The following is a 24,493-nucleotide window of genomic DNA, read 5'->3' as shown; positions in this document are numbered from 1 at the left end:
ACATCTGTCCTCGTTGCATTGAGGAATCTCCAGCCGCCTCCACGTTCATCCTGACGGAGGAGGCAGCACACCGATAGGAATCAAAGACACAAACAGTACACATGCACAACCATCTAGTTTTCACTCAGATATTATACTACAACACAACTGTTTAGACGGCATGTAATAGTGAAAAAAATCAAATATATTTTAACATTAATTTATGCTTGACTTTCTCCCTGGAGCCTGGTGAGTCAGTTAAATGGATCAGTCACCAGAATGCCTTTGTAAGCTGCAGCTGTGCACTAGAAACAACCACATGGAATAACCCTAAATATGGATCCTCCATTCTACAGCCAGGTTCTGCGGTTCTGGAGTGTGTTTAGGACTAAACGGGACAACTGTGACCTGATGTATAGACAGACGCAAATTCCTCACATTTGCTGGACTTGATGTTTCAATTTTCCAATCTGGATCAAGTTATTAGCTCTGTGAACGGAGTGGAGACTTAACCAGCATATGCAAACCAGAGGCAAAAGTTTACACAAATAGTGCAACTTCACGAACTAGACCATCTGTCCAAATTGTGTCAATCTACATGTAGTAGACACACACACACACAAGTTTAGTATTTTCCTATCTGTTGTGTTCATTAAAATGCATGTGCTTCTTCAAAGCACTGACAACAATGCTGCCATCTGGTACTAGAGTAGGAGTGTGTGTCTGATCATCTATGGGACGAACACGTGTGTGGAAATACCTCTACACAAATGTAATACACACATCACAAACACAGACACTAATCTCATCACCCATGGACTGAAATCATGTTCTAGTACATATTCCACCTTTAAATTTCCACACTCTACACCAGAAACTTCAGACTTTGAGCTTTCATTCACAGGTCATCCCTACAAGCCCAAAAGCCCTTTTTAAAGCAAATACCCCACTTCTACTCTAAGTGTGTTGCACAAAGGACCAATTTCAAAGGCAAATTCCACTTAGATTCAAAAGGGCTGTGTATATTCTGGTACTCCAGGCAGAAATTCATCAAAGCTTAATGTTCTCTTCACAGAAAATCACTTAGTGCGGAGGTTGGCTGTGTATGTGAGTGTGTGTTTCTACAATGTTTCATTGTTGTGTGATGGCTGCTTAAAGCGCCAAGCAGTCACAGCAGCACCACATGCAGTAAACCTTTCACGTCTTCCTGTATGTTCAGCCTCATAAGAATAAGGTTTATGTAAAGAAAAGGACATGGAGGACAAAGTCAAAGACTGACACACAAAAACTGTGTTGAATGCAAGCTTCATTTTTTTCTATCTGAAATCAAGTTACTTAGATTTTTCTACAAAAATACATGCATTATGAAAAAAATTTGTGTATCTGCGTGCGTGCATGTAAAGGACAACTTTCACAGTACTTATCACAGGCTGGTCATTTGTGCAAAGTGTGGACATTTTCCTGGTTCTGACTGTTTTTGCCGTTCTACTGCACTCTACTAGTTAAGTGTGAATGAGATTAAGGAATAGAGTAGTATGGGGTTAGGGTTAGGGATAATGTCTGGGTTAGGCATTAATGCAGTTACTAAAGTGAATGGAAATCAATACAAACTCCTTTATTGTATACTGTAAAAAAAGTCAGTAAATTAACGGTAAAAGACCAACAGTTTTTGTCCGTCATATCCAAAAACATTTCATTACCGTACAAACTGGAACTACCGTAAGTCGAAACTGCAAAAAAAGTCAGTAAATTTATGGTAGAAAATTGTGAAACACAAACAGTTACTGACCGTAATATCCAAAACATTTTTTTACCGTAGAAAATACATGGAATTACAGTAAGTCGACGCTGCAAAAAACATCCGTAATCAGTAAATCTATGGTAAAAAAAATGGTAAAATACCAACAGAAACTGACTGTAATATATAAAGCATTATATTACCATAGAAAATACATGGAATTATCATAACTCAATAAACATATATCTTAAGTAATTTTGACAGTCATGAATGTAGAAAACACAGAAATATATTGTAAAAAAATAAGTAATTGTAAAGTTCATAGAAAAATATTGTAATATTGCCAGCAGTTAATTACCCTAACTTTAGTAATCTTGTAGATATTTATATCTACAATGTAAAACCGTAAACAAGACTGCAAAAGTAATTTTTACAAAGAACAGAATGCTGGTGTGATATTTGGGTTTCTTTTTTAATAATGCCTTTAATACACCAAACTGAAATCTCAGCAGTAGACCAGGCATCGATCTGGTGACCCACTGATTGCAAAGCAAACTCCTACAGCCAACACCACCATCATTTATGAGCATTTGAGATTATTTTTATGCCGACCACAGATTTCTTATACATTATTAAGAGAACTGTATGTTAGCCCCTCTTGCTTGGATGAAGCTAAAGTTGGTTTCCAGTTGCTGCTTCCAATTCAGGAAATGGCTAAAGGGCAATTCCACCTAATTTTTCACTACCATCAGCGTCTTTAATTTACTCTAGCTAAGAAAATACAACACCTAGACTCTTCAAATCTGGAATAGATTATTCTCAACTCATTTCAGAATATTTAAAACCAAGTGTGGGATTTGTGAAACCTTTATCGGATTTGTGAAACTTCAATAAAGAACAATTCTAGTGTTATCCAAAATCATAAAAGTTGTGAAGTCACCCTTCATTGAAGTTTTATAAATCCCACACTTGGTTTTAAATATTGTGCTATGAGTAGAGAATACTCTAGAGAATTTTTCATTTTGTTATTGTGATAAATAGCAGGGTTTAAAGTAAACGGAGACTGTTATTTGTCATGTAAACAAATAATTATCTAGTTTGTATTGCTGCTTGATCCTTCAGCATCAGCAGCAAGTTTCTTTTAACTCTGTTCCTGTAGTTGAGTGTGGCTCAGGAAACTGTGGTGTCCTGAACTCAACACAGTAAAGTCACTGTGAACTAGCTAAGGCTGCTAACTAGCAGGTGCTAGCTCAGGGTGCTGAGAGCCCAGTAGGCCTGGTCCTTGTCAGGATGCAGCTACTGTCTTTGAAATCAACCTTCTGCTATGTTTACACGTTCAGGAGGAGGAGAAGGAGAAGAAAACACATTTCTGCATCACAGGTGAGTCCCTTTCACGGTTTTAACTGAAGTTAGATAACTTTAACCAACTGATAAAGAAATGTGTCATTTCTGAGCCCTGCTGTTCATGTACATGCACTGCAGCTAGATATTTTTACTATATGGAATATTTAATTTTCTCAGATGCAACACTTCCATGAATGTTTCTGTTGGAACGACTGCATAGAAATATTTATATTTCTTGTCTACTTTTAGACTGCATGGGCTTAAAGTTATTGTTAATGGCAGAAGCAACTTTTTCCAAGTTTTTGTCAGTAATTAATTTGAATTACTTTGAGTGTGAAATGTTCATGCATGAAAGTTAAATCTGTGAAGATCACGTTAGCTTTTGTTTCAATACTTTGGTAATACGTGGAAGTATAAAGCTTGGCATCAGAGCTAATATTTAATATTTTCCTTTGACCTCTTGACTCTCACCCCCAAAATACTTGCACTAAAGTCACTGAGTCCATGACAGTTGAAGGATTTTAAGATAAGAGAATTTAAATATTAATATTTTACAGTTTTTCTCAGTTTGGGTGCATTTCTCAGAACAGAATTGAAATTCTTAAAGCTACCGTTCAATCTTCAAATTACTGTGTCACTTCTGCACATCAAGAAATGAGTTTCTCATTCCTTTTGCAAGTTTTGCTTTTGTACATCATGTAACTGATTATGTGCACTTCTCTGCTTTTCCCCCCGTTATGATTTGCTTTTATCGTGTTGATCAAAATATGTTAAACGTGTCTGTGTTGAATTCTCAACTTCCAAAACAGCATAAGTTCATTGTGTAAGTCTTAACATATATAAGTCTTAAAGTTGTCATAATGTCAATCATATTTTAATTAATTTATAATTGATTATTTTCTAAATCTGTCCTGAATTGGTAAATTGCTCCCAAGGGAGTCCTGAGTTTCTCTAACAGGTCAATGTATGAACCATTAGCTCATCCAACGATCAACCAGTTTTCTGAAACAGATTGAAGGTGCATCTTGTGAACCATCAGTTGGCAATAATATGATCTATGTAGCCAGAACACAACACAATGTTACATTTCTGAGAACTGATGAACAAGTATCTGGACAGAGTGAAAAGCCAGGGAGAAGAAGAGTCAGAAGAGGCTGAGGTCATCTGCCAGTTTCCATCAGTCCAACATCAGGATATGGCTGCAACCCACAACATGATGCTGATGGAGGTTCTCCCACCCTACTGTTCATTCCTTAACCCCACTGAGGAACCTTTGTCAGCATGATGATGGGAATTAAAATGTAATGTAATTATGTAATTTCTACAGTTTTCCATGAGGACATTGTCCTGTGGTTCCTTTTCTACTTTTTTTGTTCTCTGCATTTCTGTCTTTTTCTTTCTGAATCACCATGACATGGACCATCAATGAATTACAGCAAAAGCGTAAATGTGAATTTTGTAGTCTCTTCCCATGACTAATCAATTCTTATCGTAAGTCTTATCTGTACATAGAGAAACTATAACTTATTTTGAGTCACTGATATGTTAACTGACAGAATTTTGAGAGCTGAACTAAGGATGTTTCAAGCAAACAAATGCTATTTTTGCTGTTTCTACAAATTGTTTTGAGAAATGCGCTTACTGTTTTGTAAATGCCAACAATGACTTGAGAAATGCATCAAAAGTGACTGAGAAAAACTAACATAGCATAAATCGTCTCAGGTGTATCTATTTGTTTGCCTGTATGAAAAGTGTACACATTTACAGCTTTGTTTCTGCTAGCTTGCAGGAATTGTAACTTACATAAATGTTTGAAGACAACTTATTGGCCTTCATGAGACTCAGATAAATGGTGAGTATCTATTTCATAAATTGCCTAAAAGTTATATTTGTTTTTATTTATGTATTTTGTCAGGTTGCAGAGGATCACACCTGTCATCAAAAAACAAAGGTTTAAGAACTACTGAATGTTCAGTCAGAAATGATCACACCGTCTGGTTGAAGTTTCCACATGCAAGTCAACAAAGGTGAAACAAACATTTAAGCGAATGCTGCATTTATATGATGTTCATGTAGTGCATCTTTCTAACTTTTGCTTACTTTGTTTTCCAGCAGAGAGGAAACACCCGACTGACAACATGTGAGTCTCAATTTCAACCTGTGACTGGGAAGACTACAACCATCCTGAGCTAAATCTGAACTCAGTGACTTGTGACTCTCAACCCAGAACAAGAATCCTTTTATCACCGGTTTTTCTTCTACAACAGGTTATCTCTTATGTGGACACATGCTGTTGTTTTGTTTGTTTTGTTTTCCAGATCTCAGTAATACCGTGAGGAAACTGGACAGAAAATAGAATCGGTTCCATTTTTAACTGAATTTTTAAATAGAAATCATTTCTTTAAGTGGATTACTCGTAATCTGTATTTTGTTTAATTTGAATTTATTTTCTTTATAACTTTCTGTATAGAAATGCTGACAAGTTACACTTCCTTGTGTGTTGTACTATAAATTTTATGGTAAAATTCTGGTAAGAACAGAGACCAGTAATTTACCATAAGGTTTTTGGTTTGTTTTTTTTACAATAAAATGTCAATATATCATACAGTCTGGCCGTGTTTATCACTTATGTAGATATTATGCCTCAGTTTTCCTGTGTGACTCCATGTAAAAAACTGGCAGTTTTGGTTGCCAGAATTTTACTGTATAAAGACGGTAAAATTCTGGCAACCACAGCTGCCAGTTTTTTACCGTAAATTGAGGCCGTTTTTTTACAGTGTATAGAAGTACAAGGATGTGTGTGTGTCCTTTTGCTGTGAAGATTAATAACAGTTCATTTATAATTCTAATATAGCACACATACAATCTACATTTTTAGTGAGGAAATTATCGAAGTTTTGCTAAAATGGGCTCCACTCTGATTAAAAGACAGCTGTTTGGAATATTCTTCCTACAATATTCTTGGTATGTGTTGAAAATGCAAAAGGCATTACTGGTGCCATACCATCCACCACCTTCCCTGCATGGTGGTTTCAGGCAGATTCCTGACCACATAAGAGGTCAATCTGAAAAAAAAAAAAAATCTGTCATTTTTTCCTCCTCCCAGAAATCTGGGTTTGGTGTGTGATTTCTGGACAGGCTGTCCTCACTGCAACGCAGACCGAATGGGACGGGCCTCTTTGAATTGTGTTTATTAACCCCTGCATATTCAATTGAAATAATGTTTAAATTCTAAAATAAAAAAGCAACAACAGGATTTTACTCACAATTTGAACAACTGTGTCTTTGTTTCAGAAATGCAAATGGCAATTTTTACTGAGACATGTGCTCCAATACAAGTGGTGTGAAAAAGTCTTACAGGGGTAAAAATAATCAAAAACATCCAAAACATATGAATGGACTATGTTTAGTATATTTTTTAAAATCCCAATTAAATTTCCCAATTTGTCAGTTTTCCTGTGTGACTCCATGAATAAAATAACAGAATGCTTTTATTGTCACTATATATCCAAATCTCCAATTTCAGGCCACAAATTTTATTCTATTTCTTCCGACTAAAGGTCCACAGATAAATCGGCCAGATGATTTATTTCCCCCAATTTCCTTCATTTTGGGAGAATGGTGATCAGCCGATACTTACATGTGAAGCCGATCTTATCCACTGATCTGAGCTAAATCAGCAAAGGTCTAAAAACCAGCCACATTCCTGTTCTGCTCTGCAATGAGAGGTTTGACTGACTGACCGGCCCACCAGGTGACGTCTGCATTTTTACAGTTAACAATAGTCACCCCACTGTTGCCAACTCAGTGACTTGCTATATTTAGCAACATTTCAGGCAAAAAAAAATTGGTATTGGCCAAAATCAAAATCAGCAGGTCAGGCTTTTTAAAGATCAATAATCGGTGATTGGCCAGAAAGCTGCAATCGGTGCAGCACCCTTAAATCTGACATATGTGTTCTCTGCTGACTCCCCAAAAGCAACCACACAGAAAAACACTGGATGACTACTTCCTTGTAGGAATCTAACTTGGGTTTTAAAGTATTTCTTACAAATAAAAAGGTAAACCATCGATATATATATATATATATATATATAAAGACAGATGACCAGCCATTACTAAAAGTGTGAACCCTACCTTTCACTGAGGTGTTGGGCGGGGGTCCCTCGATCCGCAGGTTCCATGGCGGATCCCCTTGGTTGGCAAAGTCCCTCATCTTCAGGTAGCTGATTGTGAGGCGGATGATGGAGGCCTTGTCCAGCTGGCTGGTGATGGCACCGGGCAGCGGCAGCATCTTGGCTAATTCATAGAATTCAAAGTTCTCTTTCCCTCGCCGTGACCTTGCAGCGTCCCTTGACTTCTCCTTCCGGAGAGCCTGAAGCCTGGACACACAGCAACCACAGAGCAATGTAAGGAATCTAATTATGAAGATGATATGCCAAATGTGATTTAGTAAAAAATGCCTACAACACAGAAAAAAAAAGATCAAATTATTGCATTAAGTTCTTTATCAAATAATGTGTCTCTGATGTAATTTTAATGCAGATTTAGTTATTCTGTTGCATTTGGGTAAATTACAGAATAAAATAAAACCTAAACTCTGCTAAAAGCTAACTTTTCGCAGCAGTCCTTTTTTCACATTGATTAAACTTTGACTCCTTCAGACAAAACTTGAAAATCTGCTCATTATAAAAAAGCTACACCACAAAGTAATGACATTCAGGCTTTATGGTTTCCTTGAATTTCTTATTCATAACATTTTATTAATAACGTTCAACTCTGTTACTTTACATCAAAGAATAACTCTGTTTACTTTCTCTCTCACCCTTGAACAACAACTGTGACAAACACTTTTTCCTGCGGCCGCTCATCATCATCGGACGTCATTATGAATTAACCTGGCAATAAATCAGCTGCTAAAAACCTCTGTGGGCTTCCTGTTGGCCACACACACATCCACACATGCATACACATGAACAGGAAGACAGGTGATTAATTTTTACTGGAGAAAAAGAAACAGGGGGATGGAACGAGGGGATGAGATGGAGAGATAGCACACACACTTGTTGGGGGACTTGTTTAGGGCTAGAGATGAAAAATGGCTGTCATCTGGCCAAGAATATCATTTTCATATTGTTTCCCATTCACACATCAGGGAATATAAACAATAAATGGAGAGAAGTAAATGTGCTGCTTTTTTTAACTAACTTCTTTTGTTAAGGCACTTTACAGCATAAGCATCCTATGCTCTGTATAAAAAATTAGAAATACATTTTGGAATTGGCAACCTTTACACAGGTATTAAATACACTTTTCATTAAGCCCACATTTCTGTTTGAAATATTTTATACTGGTCGGTTTTATACGATATCATAGAGTAAATAGAAACAAACTAAATGATTTCCATTTGCAGGATTGTTTCTTTTTCTACCAATTAAACTATCTACACTGTCACGATTTGCGGTTGTTGTTGGTTAGGATGGAGACTTGTTGAACTCAGGGTTCGGTGTGATTAGATGGTTTTAATGAAATCCAAAAGAGTACAAGGTTCAGGCATAACAGGTGAGTAAAAGCAATAGTTCTGACACTGGTAGTAACTCAACAGGACTGACAAAGTCATCTGACATACAAGTTACAACTTAAGACTAGGATCAACGCAAACAAGAGACACGGGTAGGTTTAAATACACAGGGAAGGTAATCGGGAAACAAGGGCCAGCTGGGGCAATCAAGGGGAAAAAAACGAGACAACACAGAAAATAATTAACACAAAAAACATACCTACACACAGATACGATACATTTCTGAGTAAATTGGAAACCTGACAATCTAGGAGATTTTTAAATGCAGAATAAGTAAAATAGAGAATATTGCAGCCGGGTTGCACATGTCTGCTGCCATGAAATGTGATGAAAACAAACAGTGAAATGAGCATGCACTCAGAATGCTCACATGATATGATGGTTACTGCAGCATGTGCAGATCATTATAAACAAGCAAAGTCATAAAAAACAAAGAACAGCTCTCACTAACTTAGACCTGAGAGGCTAAAGAGCCATTCAAAAGAATAGGATCGATCAGAACCACCACATCACTGGTATTCTCAGATCACTGGGTAGAATTCACAGCATCCCATTGTGTCATGATTGGGCATGTTATTTTACCAGACAATATTTTTTTCTTATGACAAAAAAGTATAAGTATTGCTATGCTGCCTAGCAAATAAAATAAAATAAATGTTATTTTAAATAATTTGGTTGGCATTACTTCATCCTCAGTAAGTGATGTCGAACTGAATGCAACTGTAGAACTTGATCCGTGTTTGGACTGGTTGGATGTAGCTGAGCTTTCTGAGTTATCAAAAATATTAGCTTCATCTAAACCTTTAACTTGTATGTTGGACCACGTCCCAACCAAATTATTTAGAGTCTCCCCTGTGATTACTGCCTCCGTTTTAAAAATGATTACTCTATCATCAGTAAATGGACATGTACCACAAGCTTTTAAGGTAGCGGTAATTAAACCTTTACTTAAGAAACCTTCTCTCGATCAAATTACAGATCTATATCTAATCTTCCTTTCTTATCTAAAATCAAAAATATATATTTTTCAATCAAATGTGTGAGCATTTAAATAGTAATGACCTGTCTGAGGAGCTTTACTCAAGTTTCAAAGCTCATCTGAAACACTGCTGAAAGTGACTAATGATATTCTTTTGACTTCAGTGATGGACTTGCGTCTGTTCTGGTTTGGCTAGGTCTCAGTGCTGCTTTTGACACAGTCAACCTCAATATTCTCTTAGAACAAAACAGTCCAGGCTACATGACAGTAGCATCATTTTGGTGGCTGGCTGAGACACAGTGCATGTCAGGAACCAAGGACAGTAGTAGACAGTAACTCTGTTTCCCCTAAGACCATCCCACTTTCACATTTAGTGACAAAAATTATAAAGACAAGTTCTGTAAGTTTCAAGTCAAAGCGCTTGCTCCCTGGAATGTTTTGTGAAAATCATGATCATTGCCAACAAACATGAGACAACACTACAACATTGTAGACGTTTATGGCTTTGTATTATTGTAAGTGTCATGGTGTGTGAGTTTTAGGATGGAGCAAAACGCAGACATGAGCTGGGAGTATGGATCATGTTGAAAGTTTTAATGAAAAATGAAAAACATCTAAAGCTACAAAACACCACAGGGAGCCAGAGCAGAACAAAAACCACATATCCAAGTAATAAGCCGGCAGGGGACAGAGGAAAGGAAAATAACTGGGCACAACAGGAGCGACCAGCCAGGCGTGTGAGCAGGAGAAGTGTTTAAATACTGAGACGGTGAATGTTGAAACAAAGACCTGGGCTAATAAGCTAATGGGCTGCAGGTGTGAGGGGAGAGAGAGAGAGAGAGAGAGAGAGAGAGAGAGAAAAAGAGAGAGAGAGAGAGAGAGAGAGAGAGAAAATGGCACAGGGGGTGAGGGGGAATACACAAGAGACTAGGAAATGAATCTAACACTAAAAATAACTTGACCCAAGAACCAGAATTAAACTAGTAAAACAAGTAACAACTAGAGACAAGAAATAAACATTAAACAGGACCAAACTAAAGTTAAACAGAAACAAGACTGATCTAATCAAAGAAAGAGACCAATGGATACAGAGCAATCAAACAACATTGTAGAAGTTTATGGCTTTGTATTATTGTAGGTACAAAGCCATAAACTTTGTACCTACAATAGGTACAAACTAGTTTTGAATAGTCTCAAAACTATTCAAAACAACCCAGGGCATAAAAGTAGGTTTGGAAGTCGGTGTAAAACACAACCACCATAAATAGTGTGTAAGTTCACAGACAACATATCAGCTGTATCAGAAATAACACAATGAGCAAATTATTAATACTGTTTATGTTTTTGCTTCAATCATCCACCCAGGATCCTAAACTGAACATTGCAGGGTGTTCAGAAAGCTGCATGTGTTGCTTACCTCTCTCTCTAGATTCTGTTTTGGAGATATGGATTATCCCTTCCGCTGTAGTCTCTGTGTCACTTCCACTTTCCCACAATGTCAAAATCACTTAGTTCCTAATTTCAACCTCTCTGCTCATGAAACGACCTATCTGACAGGATCCTCCCAGGAAGTCAGTCCCTACAGTCGCCTTCCTTTAGATTCATTCTTATTCAGTCACTTCACTGCCTTTCAAACCCACAGCAACAAGTTCATCCTCTCTGTGCTCAGTTCTTAAAAAGCTACGCCCCTCCACTACCATCTATACAAAAGATAAAGTGAAGACATCATTGTCTGAGACCTAATTCTGTAATTTTGCTTTGAACCAGAACAAGTTCACTTATCCACTTGGCAAAAACAATAGAATACCTGCTCTTAGTGGATGTTCAATTTGTTGTTTCACTTTGTAGCAAAAGAATAAATGACAACAAATAAATAAATAAGACCCACAATTTTCTGTTTAAAAAGTTATTTCAGTAGCAAATAACAATAGAGGACCCACCTATGCATACAGCAGACCCATGTTAGTGGTACTTGGTTCTGTTAGTGTGATACAAGCAGTAAGAAGGAGGAGAAACAAGATGAAAGTTTAAAAATGTCAGCTTTACAGTTTCTGTCTGCAGTGGAACTTCCAACTACAGAACTGTAGTCCAAGAAGTCAACAAAGCCTCATAGCCTCAGATTGTAGCTTAACCTTTTGATCTTATACTTGTCTAATTGTATGTATTTGTTCTGTTACCAAAGCAGCCATTCTTACTTTCTGTGTAATGTTTTAAATGGATATCAGCTGTATCAGCTAACCTGTGAGGGTTAGGTTCTCCTCACTGCAGACAGCTCACTGTGGGGATGGACTTGTTCTCCACCTGACTGTCCCCCTCTCTGTTTTCACATAATGTATGATCCCATATCCTCATAGGTGATTGGCCACAAAGCTGTCGTGCTAATCCAAACAAAGTTCTGTCCTGAGCAGGCAGAGAGACTGAGCTTGAGAGCTTAGCGGGAAAGTAAAAAAAGAAAAAATCAGGGAGTCGGCTCTTCTGATTCACTACAAAGCACTGGCTCTTACAGCCATCACCGCAGCAACCACCCACACCAGAAGGAAATTAAAGTAAAAGAGCATCATCAGGAGAAGGGGCAGAGCAGAGGTAATTTCATCTGAACTGCAGTTAGAGGTACGTAACCAGGGTAACGACAGAAGGAGCTTCTCACTGTGAACTTCTAGCTGGATATATATATAAAAACATAAACTTAAATAAGTAATCTGACTAATTTATAAATAACAGAACCCATTAGTTAATCATTCATAAGATTACCAAACTACATTTTTCCTTTATCCAATTCATTTCTGCAACTGTACGATTGTGGTAAAACAGAAAAATGTAACATCAAAATTTTGTTGATCCACCTAAAAGCTTCTAAAGAGAAAAAAATCTATTGAAAGGTGTTTTTCTCTAACTGGCTCATGGTGGGCTATACAGGTGTGCAAAAGTATGGAAACATCTTCAATCATTTTTCAGGTGTGAATAAAAATGAAATCCTGTACACTTCAGACATCCAGCACCAGTCATCTCCAGAAATACTGAGATGACTCTGCAGATGTCGGGTTTATAAGAGATGGGCAAGAGGCTGAGTACAGAGAGCTGGTGGAGCGCATGATGACGGAACAATCATCCTATCCTAACTGCGAACAAAACAAAGGAGATGATTGGACGTTTCAAGGAAACAAGGTAAAGTCAAACACCTGTTCAACATTCTGGATGGGAGACTCAACAGTGAAGATGTTTAAAAGAAAGGACAGAGAAGACTTTACTTCTAACTATTATCAATCTGGAGATTATGCTGTAAAGAATAAAATCAAGAAAATAATGGACAACCCCGAGCTCTTTATGAGACTGCTTTTCAACAATAAAATGTCTTCAGTCAGAGGCCTCTTTGGATTTGCTGCAATACAAGCAGCTACAGTAGTTTCTTCTACCAAAGTGTTTGTGTGTTGATTGGATCCAAATGAAGATGAGCAAAGGCAGCAAGTTGAGGGTGAGATTTTGATGAAATAATAATTAAAGACTTACAACAACAAAAAACAAGGAAACACAGGGTGCAAAAGCAGGAACAAGCAGAGAAGAAGTATAAGAAGACGTAAGAAGATTTAATAAGAGAAAGACTTATTTTGATACTGGGAGAGTGAATGGAGTGGGACTGATTAAATAACAGGTTGCAGGTGTGAGGGGAGAGAGCAGAAGGCAGGCAGGGGAGAGAAAGTGCAAGAGTATGGCTAACAAGGGAGGAGGAGGAAACGGACAAAGAAATTGTGAAATCAAATCTGTGACAAAAACTAACTGAACAGAGGGTATAACTAAACATAACCTAACTAAAAATAATTAAGAATGGACTGAAATAAAGTAAAACAGAAACAAGGCTGATCTAATCACGGGGATAATTAAGGCAATCACAGAACAACAAATGAACAAAACTATAAGCCCAGAAGAAACCCAAAACAACCAAAGATCCTGAAGCCTGCGATGACGGGTGTTGGGAAAGCGACGTGCAGGCAGCCAGATGGAATTTATTTGTTCACAAAATTGGAAAGCATTACACTGAGGCACAGCAAATATGTCTTCATGTCTGTCTGCTGTGTGTAGGATTGTGAATATGTGTGTGAGTCCGTACACAAGGAGGCGTATTTGACCTTGACTCAAAGCAACATATTTATCATGTAGTGGTGGAGTAGGTAAATGCAACTGTGGCTGTGATCTGTTTGTGCCTGTGTGTATGTCACCATTTGGGTTTTATAAACATGAAATCAAGCCTTGTCGTAAAGTTCAGCCAGGCGACTTGATGGTGTTTTAAATAACCTGTTGTGGCAGGTGGTGTGTGTGTGTATGTGTGTTTTTGTGTATTAAGTCATAAAGTTCAGTGAGGTGGGTCCGTGCTTTATAAAGAGCTTGTCAGCCGAAATAGTTCCTGTAAGTGTGATTGTGTCTGCATCTGTGTGTGTGTTAGTCTTTTAGTTGCATTCAAGTAGGATCAGTGCAGAGGTTAGGGTTTAACTACCAGGTCAACCAGAGGTCACACTGGTTATTAGTCATGTGACTGCAAACTGTTATTAGGCAGATGTATTTCTGAACCTTGATGAAGATAAATTTATAAGAAGATTCTACATCTTAAATGGTTAAATGTTTGAAATGTTAACTGGATAAAATGTCATTGACTTCTATTTAAAACTGTCATTTTAAAGGTATAGCTTGCTATTTTTAGAGTTTAACCAGTTAACTGGCCCCAGGCGTCATTCAGATTGTCAACATCTGTCTGGAGCTGTGTAAGGTTCACGCCAGCTTCAAGCAAGACTACTGGCCTGTCCCCCCGACGACTGGGGTCAGATGTGGAAGAACGGGTCAGGTCCAGAATGTTCATTCTGGTCACAAACATGCACGCGCACGCACGCACACACACACACACACACACACACACACACATTTCATTTAACTTTGTATCTTTCACCACAACACTTCTATCATTCTTTCCTATATCTCTACTTTTGAATTTTCAAATCAGGCCACCCCAAACATGATTTCACTTGGGCCTATTTGTTTCTATGATGACTTACCATACCATACACACACAACTAGGTATGCAAAGGTTTATCACATGGAATGCTCACAGAAATGGCACTAGAGAAAAGAAGACATATATTTTAACCAGCTTAAAAGAACACAGAAAGATGTCAAGAGATTTGTAAATCTGCTGCAGCTGTAGATATTAAATCACCTGAATTTCTTAGTGTTCTCTGCCTGCTATAACTCAAGACAAAAGAGGAGTAGAACTTTTAAAGTCCAAAATGGTATTTTCACAGATACAGATCACTATATGCTCATTCAGAAGAAGGGATTGTTGCAAAGTAAGTTTTTTCTGAAAGAAACTGAAGTATTCTAATCCAGTCTTGTATACAGGCTAAATCTGTTGGTTCTGTAATGTTTCTGAAATAAAATAAAGAGTAAAGTATTCATATACAAAGACACACACATATATACACTGTGTTCCAAATTATTATCCAAATTATATTTTCTCAGATTTTCTTAAATAGTCAATGCAAATCAGTAAAGTTTTCAAGTCATGAACTATTACAGTATAAATCAAATTTTACTGAATAAAGCTCCCAACAGTGTTGTGGTGCTCGAGATCGGTCTTGGTCTCGAGACCATTATTTGATGGTCTCGGTCTCGGTCTCGGTCTCGTCTCTGACTCGACCGCATTTGGTCTCGGTCTTGTCTCGGTCTCGGGCGCTGAGGACTCGGCATTTTATTTCAAGACCAGTCGAGACCGCAACTGTGAAAATATCACTAAACATGCAGCATACTATCCAGTTTATTTGTTAACATCTTTGTTTTCAGTGGATGCAAAACGCACCGATTAAAATCCAAGCAATTACGTGACTCGCCAATTACGTGTTTATGTTACTCCCATCCCTTCCCCTCACCCCCTCACCTTTCACTCGCACGCGGCGCTCCAAGACATGCGCAGTGGTTTTCTCTCAGCATTAATCTTCATGTACAGCTGGGCCCACTGCAACCATTTCTGCTTGTGAGCACTGGCTAGGGGTTCATGCACCGCAAGCCTCTGGAGGATCCGACACCTTGAGGTTCCACCAGCAGATTCAAATAACTGTTTGTTGCTTTGTAAGGGCATTTTAGCAGCTGCTCTCTTAATCCGATGAATTTGTCTAACAGAAACCTTCCTCATGATGCCTTTATCTGCACAAACCCATCTTTGTTCTGAATCAGCCACAAATGTCTTCACATTGAGATATCGCTTCAGTTTTCGTTAAATATCTAATGTTTTCATACCTTGTCATATGGCACTACACTATCTGATAATTTTCGTCAGCAGAGGGATCCTTTCTCCTTCCAATATTGCTTGAAACCTGTGGCCTGCTTAATAATGTGGAACATCCTTCTTAAGTAGATTTCCTTTAATTGAGCTCACCAGACAAACTAATCAACCCAGCTCTCTGAAATTAATTATTGTGATTCAAAGAGCACTGACACACAATACCATCTATAAACTTAATAGCACAACAAAAAATGTAATCTTTATGACACTTAAATTCAATTTGCATAATAATTTGGAACACGGTGTGTTCTTGGTACCTCCCGGACTTATATTTGTGTGCAGAATTTTGAGGAAAGATTAATTTAATGCAACTGGAATAAGGCTGTAACATGTAACGGAATGTGGTTCCCCCTAGATTGGCAGAGCAGGGTCGTGGTCCTCCTTTGCAAAAGTGGGCTGTAGAGTAGCGGTTCTCAACGTGGGCGGTACCGCCCCCCATGGGGCGTTCAGAGGACGGCAGGGGGCGCTGGCGGACATTTTTACAAAAGGGGGCGCTGGGATTCCTTTTAGGGGGCGTTTGGTCGAAGGTTAACGTTACACCTTAAATGCACAACAATACCAGTTTAGACTTTGAGCAACTTGGTAAAACTGTATTGTGTAACATTAAACCATGCCTGGCTGCAACTGTATCGATGGCAGGTCTTCTTCTATTCGGTGTTTGTTAGCTTCTGTTAGCTTCTTGGCGCAGCTCCGTTCTCCTGCTACTGGTAGCTAACATCACGATACCCTCACTGTGTATCCCTCTGAAAAACGAACCAATTTAAATAAAGAAATAAAGAAATCCCTCCATGGGTGATACCACGATAGAGAGCGTTCATTTTATGGCGTTAACACGGTGCTGTAAGTGGTCCGGTATGAAACAGGGGTGATAGAACAACACAGCAGTTTTAAATTTCAATAATCAGAATTCAGAAATTGTTTCCGTTGTTTTAAAAGGTTTATGTCAGTCTGCCTTTTCCCCATCGATACGCTTCCAGACCGCCCTGCACCTTAGGGGATTAAAAAAAAGAAGACGCGCACATTTTGGAAAACTCTGAAACAGGAGAAGCGGGACATAAAACGGAGCGACGAACTAGATGTGAATTATGGCATAAAAACAGAGAATTCGACGCTGAACAGTGAAAAATCAACACATAATGTGAAAACATGATGATTAGGCGGCGCAGCAGGTGGTGAGTGAAGATTACTGATGGTCAATAAACAATAAAATAAATCTAGTAACAGGAAAGAAACTAAAGTGGACATGGCAATAAACCAAGAGAGGATAAAACTAATCAAAGGAAACTAAATGGAAATGAATGAAGAACAAAACGCAAAAATAAACTAAGAAACTAAAGTAAATACAGAGAAATAAACTGGTATGGCAAGACCTTTCGAGCAATAATTAATACAGAGACTGTATGGCAAGAATAAACAGACACTATTTCCAGATAAAAGGTAAAATAATATTGTTAAAATGTTATGGGTTTGTTGAGACCACATCAAAACCTGAGAATAAATATATCTTACAGACCATAACAGTAAAGAACTGATCACTTATTTATGTTTTTAATTAGATTTGATATATTTATTTCTTCAATATTATTTTTAATGTCAGTGTTAATGTCGTGAGGCTGATGACTCCATGACACTTTCAATTTGACTCATTAGGATTTGATTAAGAACCAGATTTGTTCTTTGTAATGTATGTCCAGTAAAACTATTAATCTATAAATCAATAGACAGGATATAATCAATAGATATAATCAATAGACAGATATAATCCATGTTTCTGTCTCATATTTGTATGGCATTAAAAGGATCTGGAACTTTTGTTTTTCCGCTGAAAGCTCTGGTTTGCACAATAAATGCCATGTGAGTGACGTTTTATGGATGATACTCTGATGTCCCATTCTCCTGAAGGCAGCACAGAGCTGCACCACCAGAAACTGACAAACACTGAAGAGAAGTAGAGCTATGATTAATATAGTTACAGTTCTATCCATGTTTTAATGTTGCAGAGCTCAGTCGTTTTGCAAATAGATCAAAGTTTAAACTGGCATGTTGTACATCTTTTATCTGGTCATTTTGTGGAATATTTAACAACTAGAAAATGGCAAAGAATAAGAATATTTTTCTCCACTCTGATTGGCTGCTGTTAGGCCTACCAAGTTTAGCTTGAATGTTTATTGCAATGTCGTAGATGCTTGTGAAAATAATTTCTATTCCCATGACTTTTTTGTTCTCTGGGAAATTATTTTTGATGATAAATACAAAAACAAGCATAAAAATCAAAACATCTACAATAGTGATAGTAATATTAATAATAAAATAATACAGTGCAAAGTAGCCTGCAAATTCTTTGGTGGGGGGCAGTGAGGGACCTGGATAAAGGCTAGGGGGGCGCTGGGCCAAAAAAGGTTGAGAAACACTGCTGTAGAGTGTGGTCCAAGTATAGGGGGATCAAACTCCTAAGGCTCTCTGGTGAATTCCATTCAAAGGTTCTGGAGAGGAGAGTCTGTCATTTAGTTTATCCTTGGATTCAGGAAGAGCAGTGTGATTAATGTCCTTGTGGAACTCTGGACCAGCTTCCGTAGGAGCGGTTCACAGCCGAGTGTGAAGCGACTGGGATGAAGATCAGTGCCTCCAAATCCAAGGTCCTGAGGTGGAAAAGAGTATAGTGCCTTCTCCGGGTCAGGGACCAGATTCTACTCCAAGTGGAGGAGCTTAAGTATCTCAGGGTCTTTTTCACAAATGAGGGAAACATGGAGATGGAGATTGATGGGCGGATTGGAGTGTCATCTGGAGTGATGCGGGGTCTAGTCTATCACGGCATGGATACAGGTCATCTACGTTCCTACCATCATTTATAGTCATGGGCATTGGTTAGTGACCGAAATAACAAGATCCAAGAAATAACAAGTGACATAAGTGAGTTTCCTCCGCAGGGTGTCGGGGCTCACCCTTAGAGGTAGGGTGAGAAGCTCGGCCATCCAGGAGGGACCCAGTGTAGAGGAGCTAGTTTCTTGCATCTGGTTAGAATGCCTCCTGGACGTCTCCTTGGTGAGGTGTTCAGAACACATCCTGCCCGGAAACCCAGGACATACTGGAGGGACTATGTCTCTCTGATGCTCTGGGAACACTCTGGGATTCCCCCGGAGGAGCTGGACCATTAGCTGGACAGAGGAAAGTCTGGGCCTCTGATAGACTGCTGCATCTGTCCGGTACCGGATAGACAGATGGACAGACTGACAAACTAATTGATTTACAATTGAATTTGTTTCTTAAGAGTTTTTCTTCACAAATGGCAAATAGTATTTGAAAAAGTAATGAAGGACAGAAGTTGCAAAGAGAAAATGAAACAAAAAATTGACTTCTTCCTAACCTCAGTTTGCTTCTGTCCTCCTGTGATGCACTTTTTCTTCCCTTTGTTTTCTTCTTTTAAGCCACATCTTTCAATACAACCAATCAGATGACCCACAGCCAAGGTTCCACCTTGTCAACTCGAGCCAGAACAAGAACACACACACTTACACACACACAAACTGAGACAAAAGGCCCTTCAGAAGGAGGGTAATTGCTTCCATAGCGATAGGAAAGGAAGGCAGAGAACAAGTGTCACTTTGCATTAAGGCCCGCCTGCTGACATTGCCATGGCGATGACACCACTATTCACTATATGTGTGTGATCACTGATCAGGGGAGTGCCAAAAGCAATCTACGTACAGAGAAGTATGAAACGACAGCAAAGAAGGAGAGAAAAGAAGGGCAAATAGCTACTGATGAAAAGAGAAACATAAAATAAAGAAATCCCAATGGGACAAAAATGAAGTAATGTTGTGAGGCTCAGACTAAGAGGGAAACAGAACTGAGCTGCATCTTGTATTGATTATAAATGAGCAATAATTTGACTTAGATTCAAGTCAGACTGTGAAAGAGAGGATTTGATTGAAAGATGTTCACAGATTGCTGTTAATCACTTCTACCAATCTGTCCGCTGTCAACAGTAGCCTCAATGTAACTACACTGATGTCAGTATGACTTCGGGTAATTTTGGAACAATATCAACTTTTCTTATTTGTGGTGTCTCAGACATTTGTTGTTCAGCTAGTCTCATTAATAAAAAAGGAACTTTGCTCTTTTCAGAATAAAAGCATCATCTGTTCTGCTCATTTAGAAGTACAAATCTCTCTTCTGTCCCCTACATATTCACCCACATGCTCCATTTTTGTAAATGACCTAATATGGAACTTGTTTATTGTTTGATTTAACGACAATTACAAGACTGATTTCCTCAGTCTTGTAAATCCTTAATATATCAAAGTAAAGACAAGAAAATCATTCAAACCCTTTTCAGCGTAGAGTAAAGGAAACAAAGGACAATTTTAATACTGAAATAAACAGGTGCTTTCTGCTCAAAACAAACAAAATAAGAGCACTTCATGCAATCTTCATTCATCTTTTTGTCATATATTTTATTATTTCTAATGGGACAAATATGACATGAACAAAAAAATGCAACATAGCAGATTTTTACATATTGATGTTAAATGTTTTTAAATGATCCCCTGTGAAAGGCTCATGTGTAAATTCAGTTTTAGGAATTTCATAGACCTACAAGCACACCAGATGCAAATGTACAAATTGGATAGAAAAATAACCACTGACACGGACATACACACACACACACACACACATGCAGGTGCACCCCCACACACACATACACCATAGTTGAAAAAACACCTAGCCTGTTATATTGCCATGCCTAAATTTATGTATACAATAACTGAAAAAGGCTATGATTTAATGCCAGTCAATCTTCTCATCTGCTTTTTTTTTATCTCACTGTTACTGTCTAGCATAAAGACATTAGCGACCTGAGTCTGCCTGTCAGGACTGAATAGCTGCTAAATTGTATTTATTTATGCCAGTACTTATTCTAGTTTGAACCATGTTTAAACATCAGTGGATGTCATTACATAGATAGGATTTAGGTAGAAACAACTCTTATTCTTTTCTTCACCTACAAACCTATTGACAGCCACAATGCTTTACAGAACTGATGATGATAAAGGACTGTTAAATTATTCCCCAATAGCTACTTTACATGTCCACTTAAGTTCACAATGAATTTGATATGAATGTAAAGAAGGTTTAGTCTGTGTTCAGATTCACAAGATGCATCACAGTAGAACTGTTTATATTTGTAAGCTTATTTTTCACATCAATAGAACAAATGCAGTGGAAGTTTAATATATTTCTAATGATAAATTATAAACTGAATGTCTTAATGTATTTTAAAGTGCCTTTCCAATGGAAAGATATTTTAAGTTTATAATGAACATTTTTGTTTTTGTTTTTTGTTTTTTTGTAGGATTTATAACTTTACTTCAATTCAAAATCCATGTCAAAATCCAACTAAGTTAATGAAGGCCCTATTTAGTCAAATAATTCCAGGAAATTTAAATATATATTTTTAATATCCTGACAATTTAAGTAGTTATATGATAATTCACAGACTTTTTACAACATCCATTTTTGCTTCCAGACATTTTGTCATTTAATTTCATAGCAACAGTTATCTCCAACTTTAAGGCACACATTCATTATTGTTCCACACAGCACAATTAACCAAAGCTCCTCTGACTAATGAGATAATAAATATTATGGGGATAATAATGTGAACTTTATGGATATAAGCTCAGAGTATTAATTACAAAGTATGAATATTAATATGAACTAATGGCTTTAGGGTACCGGTGCTTTGTGACATACTTTTCCATGTCAAACCACCAACAGAAACAAAACAAATACAAATAATGAAGCAAATTAATAAATTCAAAGCCAAAAGCGATGTTTTCAAATCAATCACTTGCTGCTAGCTTTTCATATTTCAATAAGGCAACTGAATAAAAAGGCTGCAAATTATTTCTTTTGTATATTTTTTTCCATGAAGACATTAGCGTTCTTAAAGTCAAGTTCAGCCTCACAAATAATTTAGAATCAGAATCCTTTTTATTGTCATTGTGCAAGAAAGAAAGCATGTCTCATGTCAATAATATTTTAAAATAAAAAATGAAGAGATCTTCCAACCCTGTACAGGGATGTGACCATGTATTGATAGATAAAAAGGTTGTCAACCAAACATAATACAATCACTCAAAGCATTTTCTACACATCAACCCATCAGCCCTCAGATATTTTCTGGTTGGTATCTTGGGGTCCATTGTTTCTCCCAAAGACCTTTTGACATGTGGAGAGAAGCTGGAATCGAGCCTACCACTGACTACGTACATGAGTTACTGGTTATTCTACTGAAAACTGATGACTCATTGTTTCCAGGCAGATGAATTCAGATTTAAACTTTAATCTCTTAATATTGCACTGAGTTAATAACACCAAAAAGTCCAACAAGGTTCCCAAAGCAAACACAGAGTGGTTTTCAGAATATATATCCTTTATCTTACAATGGCCCAAAGGCCCAGACTTAGTATTGGCTGACCATTGGACAGAGTTCCATTCAGAGTGCTAGCAGAGTTCATCACAGTTAGGTCATTTTTTGTCAATTTTAGTTATTTAATTTACAATACATCCTTGCCTTCTCATTAGTCTGGAGTCAGATTGAGGCAACAGCATAAGGCCCTGACCTCCCTCTGAGCCCAGACCTCCCTCCTCCCAGTCACTTGGACCACTTCCCTTCAGGCCAACAGAGGGACAGTCCCTTCCACACCTCAGATCCCCTCATTAATTTGGCAGCACTGAGCTCAGAACAGGTCATCTCTAGGTCCATAAAATGCTGATGGTCCAGAGCTGGTCCAGGATGAAAACCACACTTCTGAATCTGAGGTTCAACTATCCAATGGACCATTGTCTTCAGAATTATTGATTTAGAATTATTATTACATGTATTTCCAAATTATACCTACCCTAAATTTTAATCATAATTTAATGTCTTTTCAGTTCATCTTTTATTTTGATCATCCTCCAGTTTCTCCTGTTTTAGTTTTTTTTATCTCCTTGTCCTTCTGTAGCTCATGTCTTTTACATATTTTCTCTTTCCTCTCGTCAGCCAGGACTTTTCTTCCTCTCCTTCACTCGATCCATATGTCCTCCTGTTCTTCATCTCCACTCCTCTTCCACCTCCCCGGGTTCAGCGGTGTGGAACAGTTCAGTATTAGCTCTGAAATTAGCAGCAATCCCCGGTTAAAGAGTTGGCAGGAGCGGACACACACACACACACACCCCACACACACACACATGCACACACACACACACACAGGCACACGCACGCACACACACACACACACGCGCACGCTCAGACACACCCATACCCACTCTCACAGTGGGAAGTGTTAATGGTGTAAAAGCTGCTGCCACCTTCGAGACACGAAATTACTTCAGATCGTCTTTCGCTTCATGTCTTTATCAGTCCTCCTCCTTTTCTTTTTCTTAACACAGTCGGTTTTTCTTTATTTCCTTCTTTTCCTCCGTCCTTTCTGTGCAACCACTTCTGATTTCTATCATTTCTTCCCTCACCCTTTCTTCTCTTCTTGTCCTCCTTTAACCTTCAAACAGACAACTCTCTACGTCTCCTCCTCTGGCCTGCAGCCAGCAGACAGTGAATGAGTCTCTCTTCCTTGGCAACCTACATCAACTCCCTCCTCGTACTGTTCCTTTGGTCCCATCATTTCTTTCTATACCCGTCTTTTTATCTGTTTTAATACATGATCTTATTTGTTACTAATCTTTTCTTACTTTTACACTAAGCACATTTTATGGCTGTTTCTTCTGAGGTGATGGTTAATTACAACAAGTTTTGCATAACTTAAATAACCTTTTTTAGATTATAGTTCACAAACAGTAAGATGTTCTCCAAACACTAAATTTAAGCTTCAGTAAACTGTAAGGCATGCTGACTCATGTATCATCTTATAGACTCTCTCATTCTGTGCTCTGTGGTTTATTTCTCATGTACCAGGGATCATTTATCAGTCTGAACACTTTGAAACCGTTATGATGCCTTACGTATGTTAAAGAGGGAAACACTCTTGAAATGAATGTTTAACAAAAGAATATCCTCAAAACTGCAAGGGATGAGCAGTTTGGTTCAAAGCCAACAAGACTAACAGTGAGGTGTGGTGAGCTTAGTCCAGCAGATGAACTGTGGGTGACATCGGTGTTGTTTTGGGGGGAAAATCAAGAACCACAGAGGAACTGTGGAAAGTGATCTGTCATTCTGGTCACAGGTGCCAAAAGTTAGCCAATATGTGGAACAGAAATGCAAAGAAATTCTCAGAAATAGTGATTACACTGGGTTACAAAAAATATTTTTGGAAGTTGTTTATGTTTTTTAAACTGAATTAGGACTATTTTGCACCACTGAATCCAGAAATTACATCATTTTTTCTCAATCAGGTCAGGTTTTTACTCTAACTTGATTTAGAGAAATCTGATCATCTGACTAAACTGATGACATTTATGTGACATTATCAGTTCATGTCCATTCATATCTGTCATCCAAAAAAGGTTTTAGGAGACAAAAATATTTCTAACAGAATGCATTAATTA

General features: G+C 37.9%; 1 protein-coding gene across 3 annotated transcripts in view; it reads right to left on the bottom strand.

Annotated features, from left to right (window-relative positions):
* Positions 1 to 24,493, bottom strand: part of npas3 (neuronal PAS domain protein 3) — a 318,422-nt gene that overhangs the window by 168,056 nt on the left and 125,873 nt on the right. For all 3 annotated transcript variants that reach the window (XM_008398666.3, XM_008398667.3, XM_008398668.3), the window contains one exon: positions 7,199 to 7,443. In XM_008398666.3, the coding sequence (XP_008396888.1) occupies positions 7,199 to 7,443 (245 nt within the window). The remainder of the gene's footprint in view (positions 1 to 7,198; positions 7,444 to 24,493) is intronic.

The sequence above is a fragment of the Poecilia reticulata genome, chromosome 22, assembly GCF_904066995.2.
Source record: "Poecilia reticulata chromosome 22, P_reticulata-male-v2, whole genome shotgun sequence".
In the NCBI taxonomy this organism is placed as follows: domain Eukaryota; kingdom Metazoa; phylum Chordata; class Actinopteri; order Cyprinodontiformes; family Poeciliidae; genus Poecilia; species Poecilia reticulata.
This window is presented reverse-complemented; position numbering and strand designations above follow the sequence as displayed.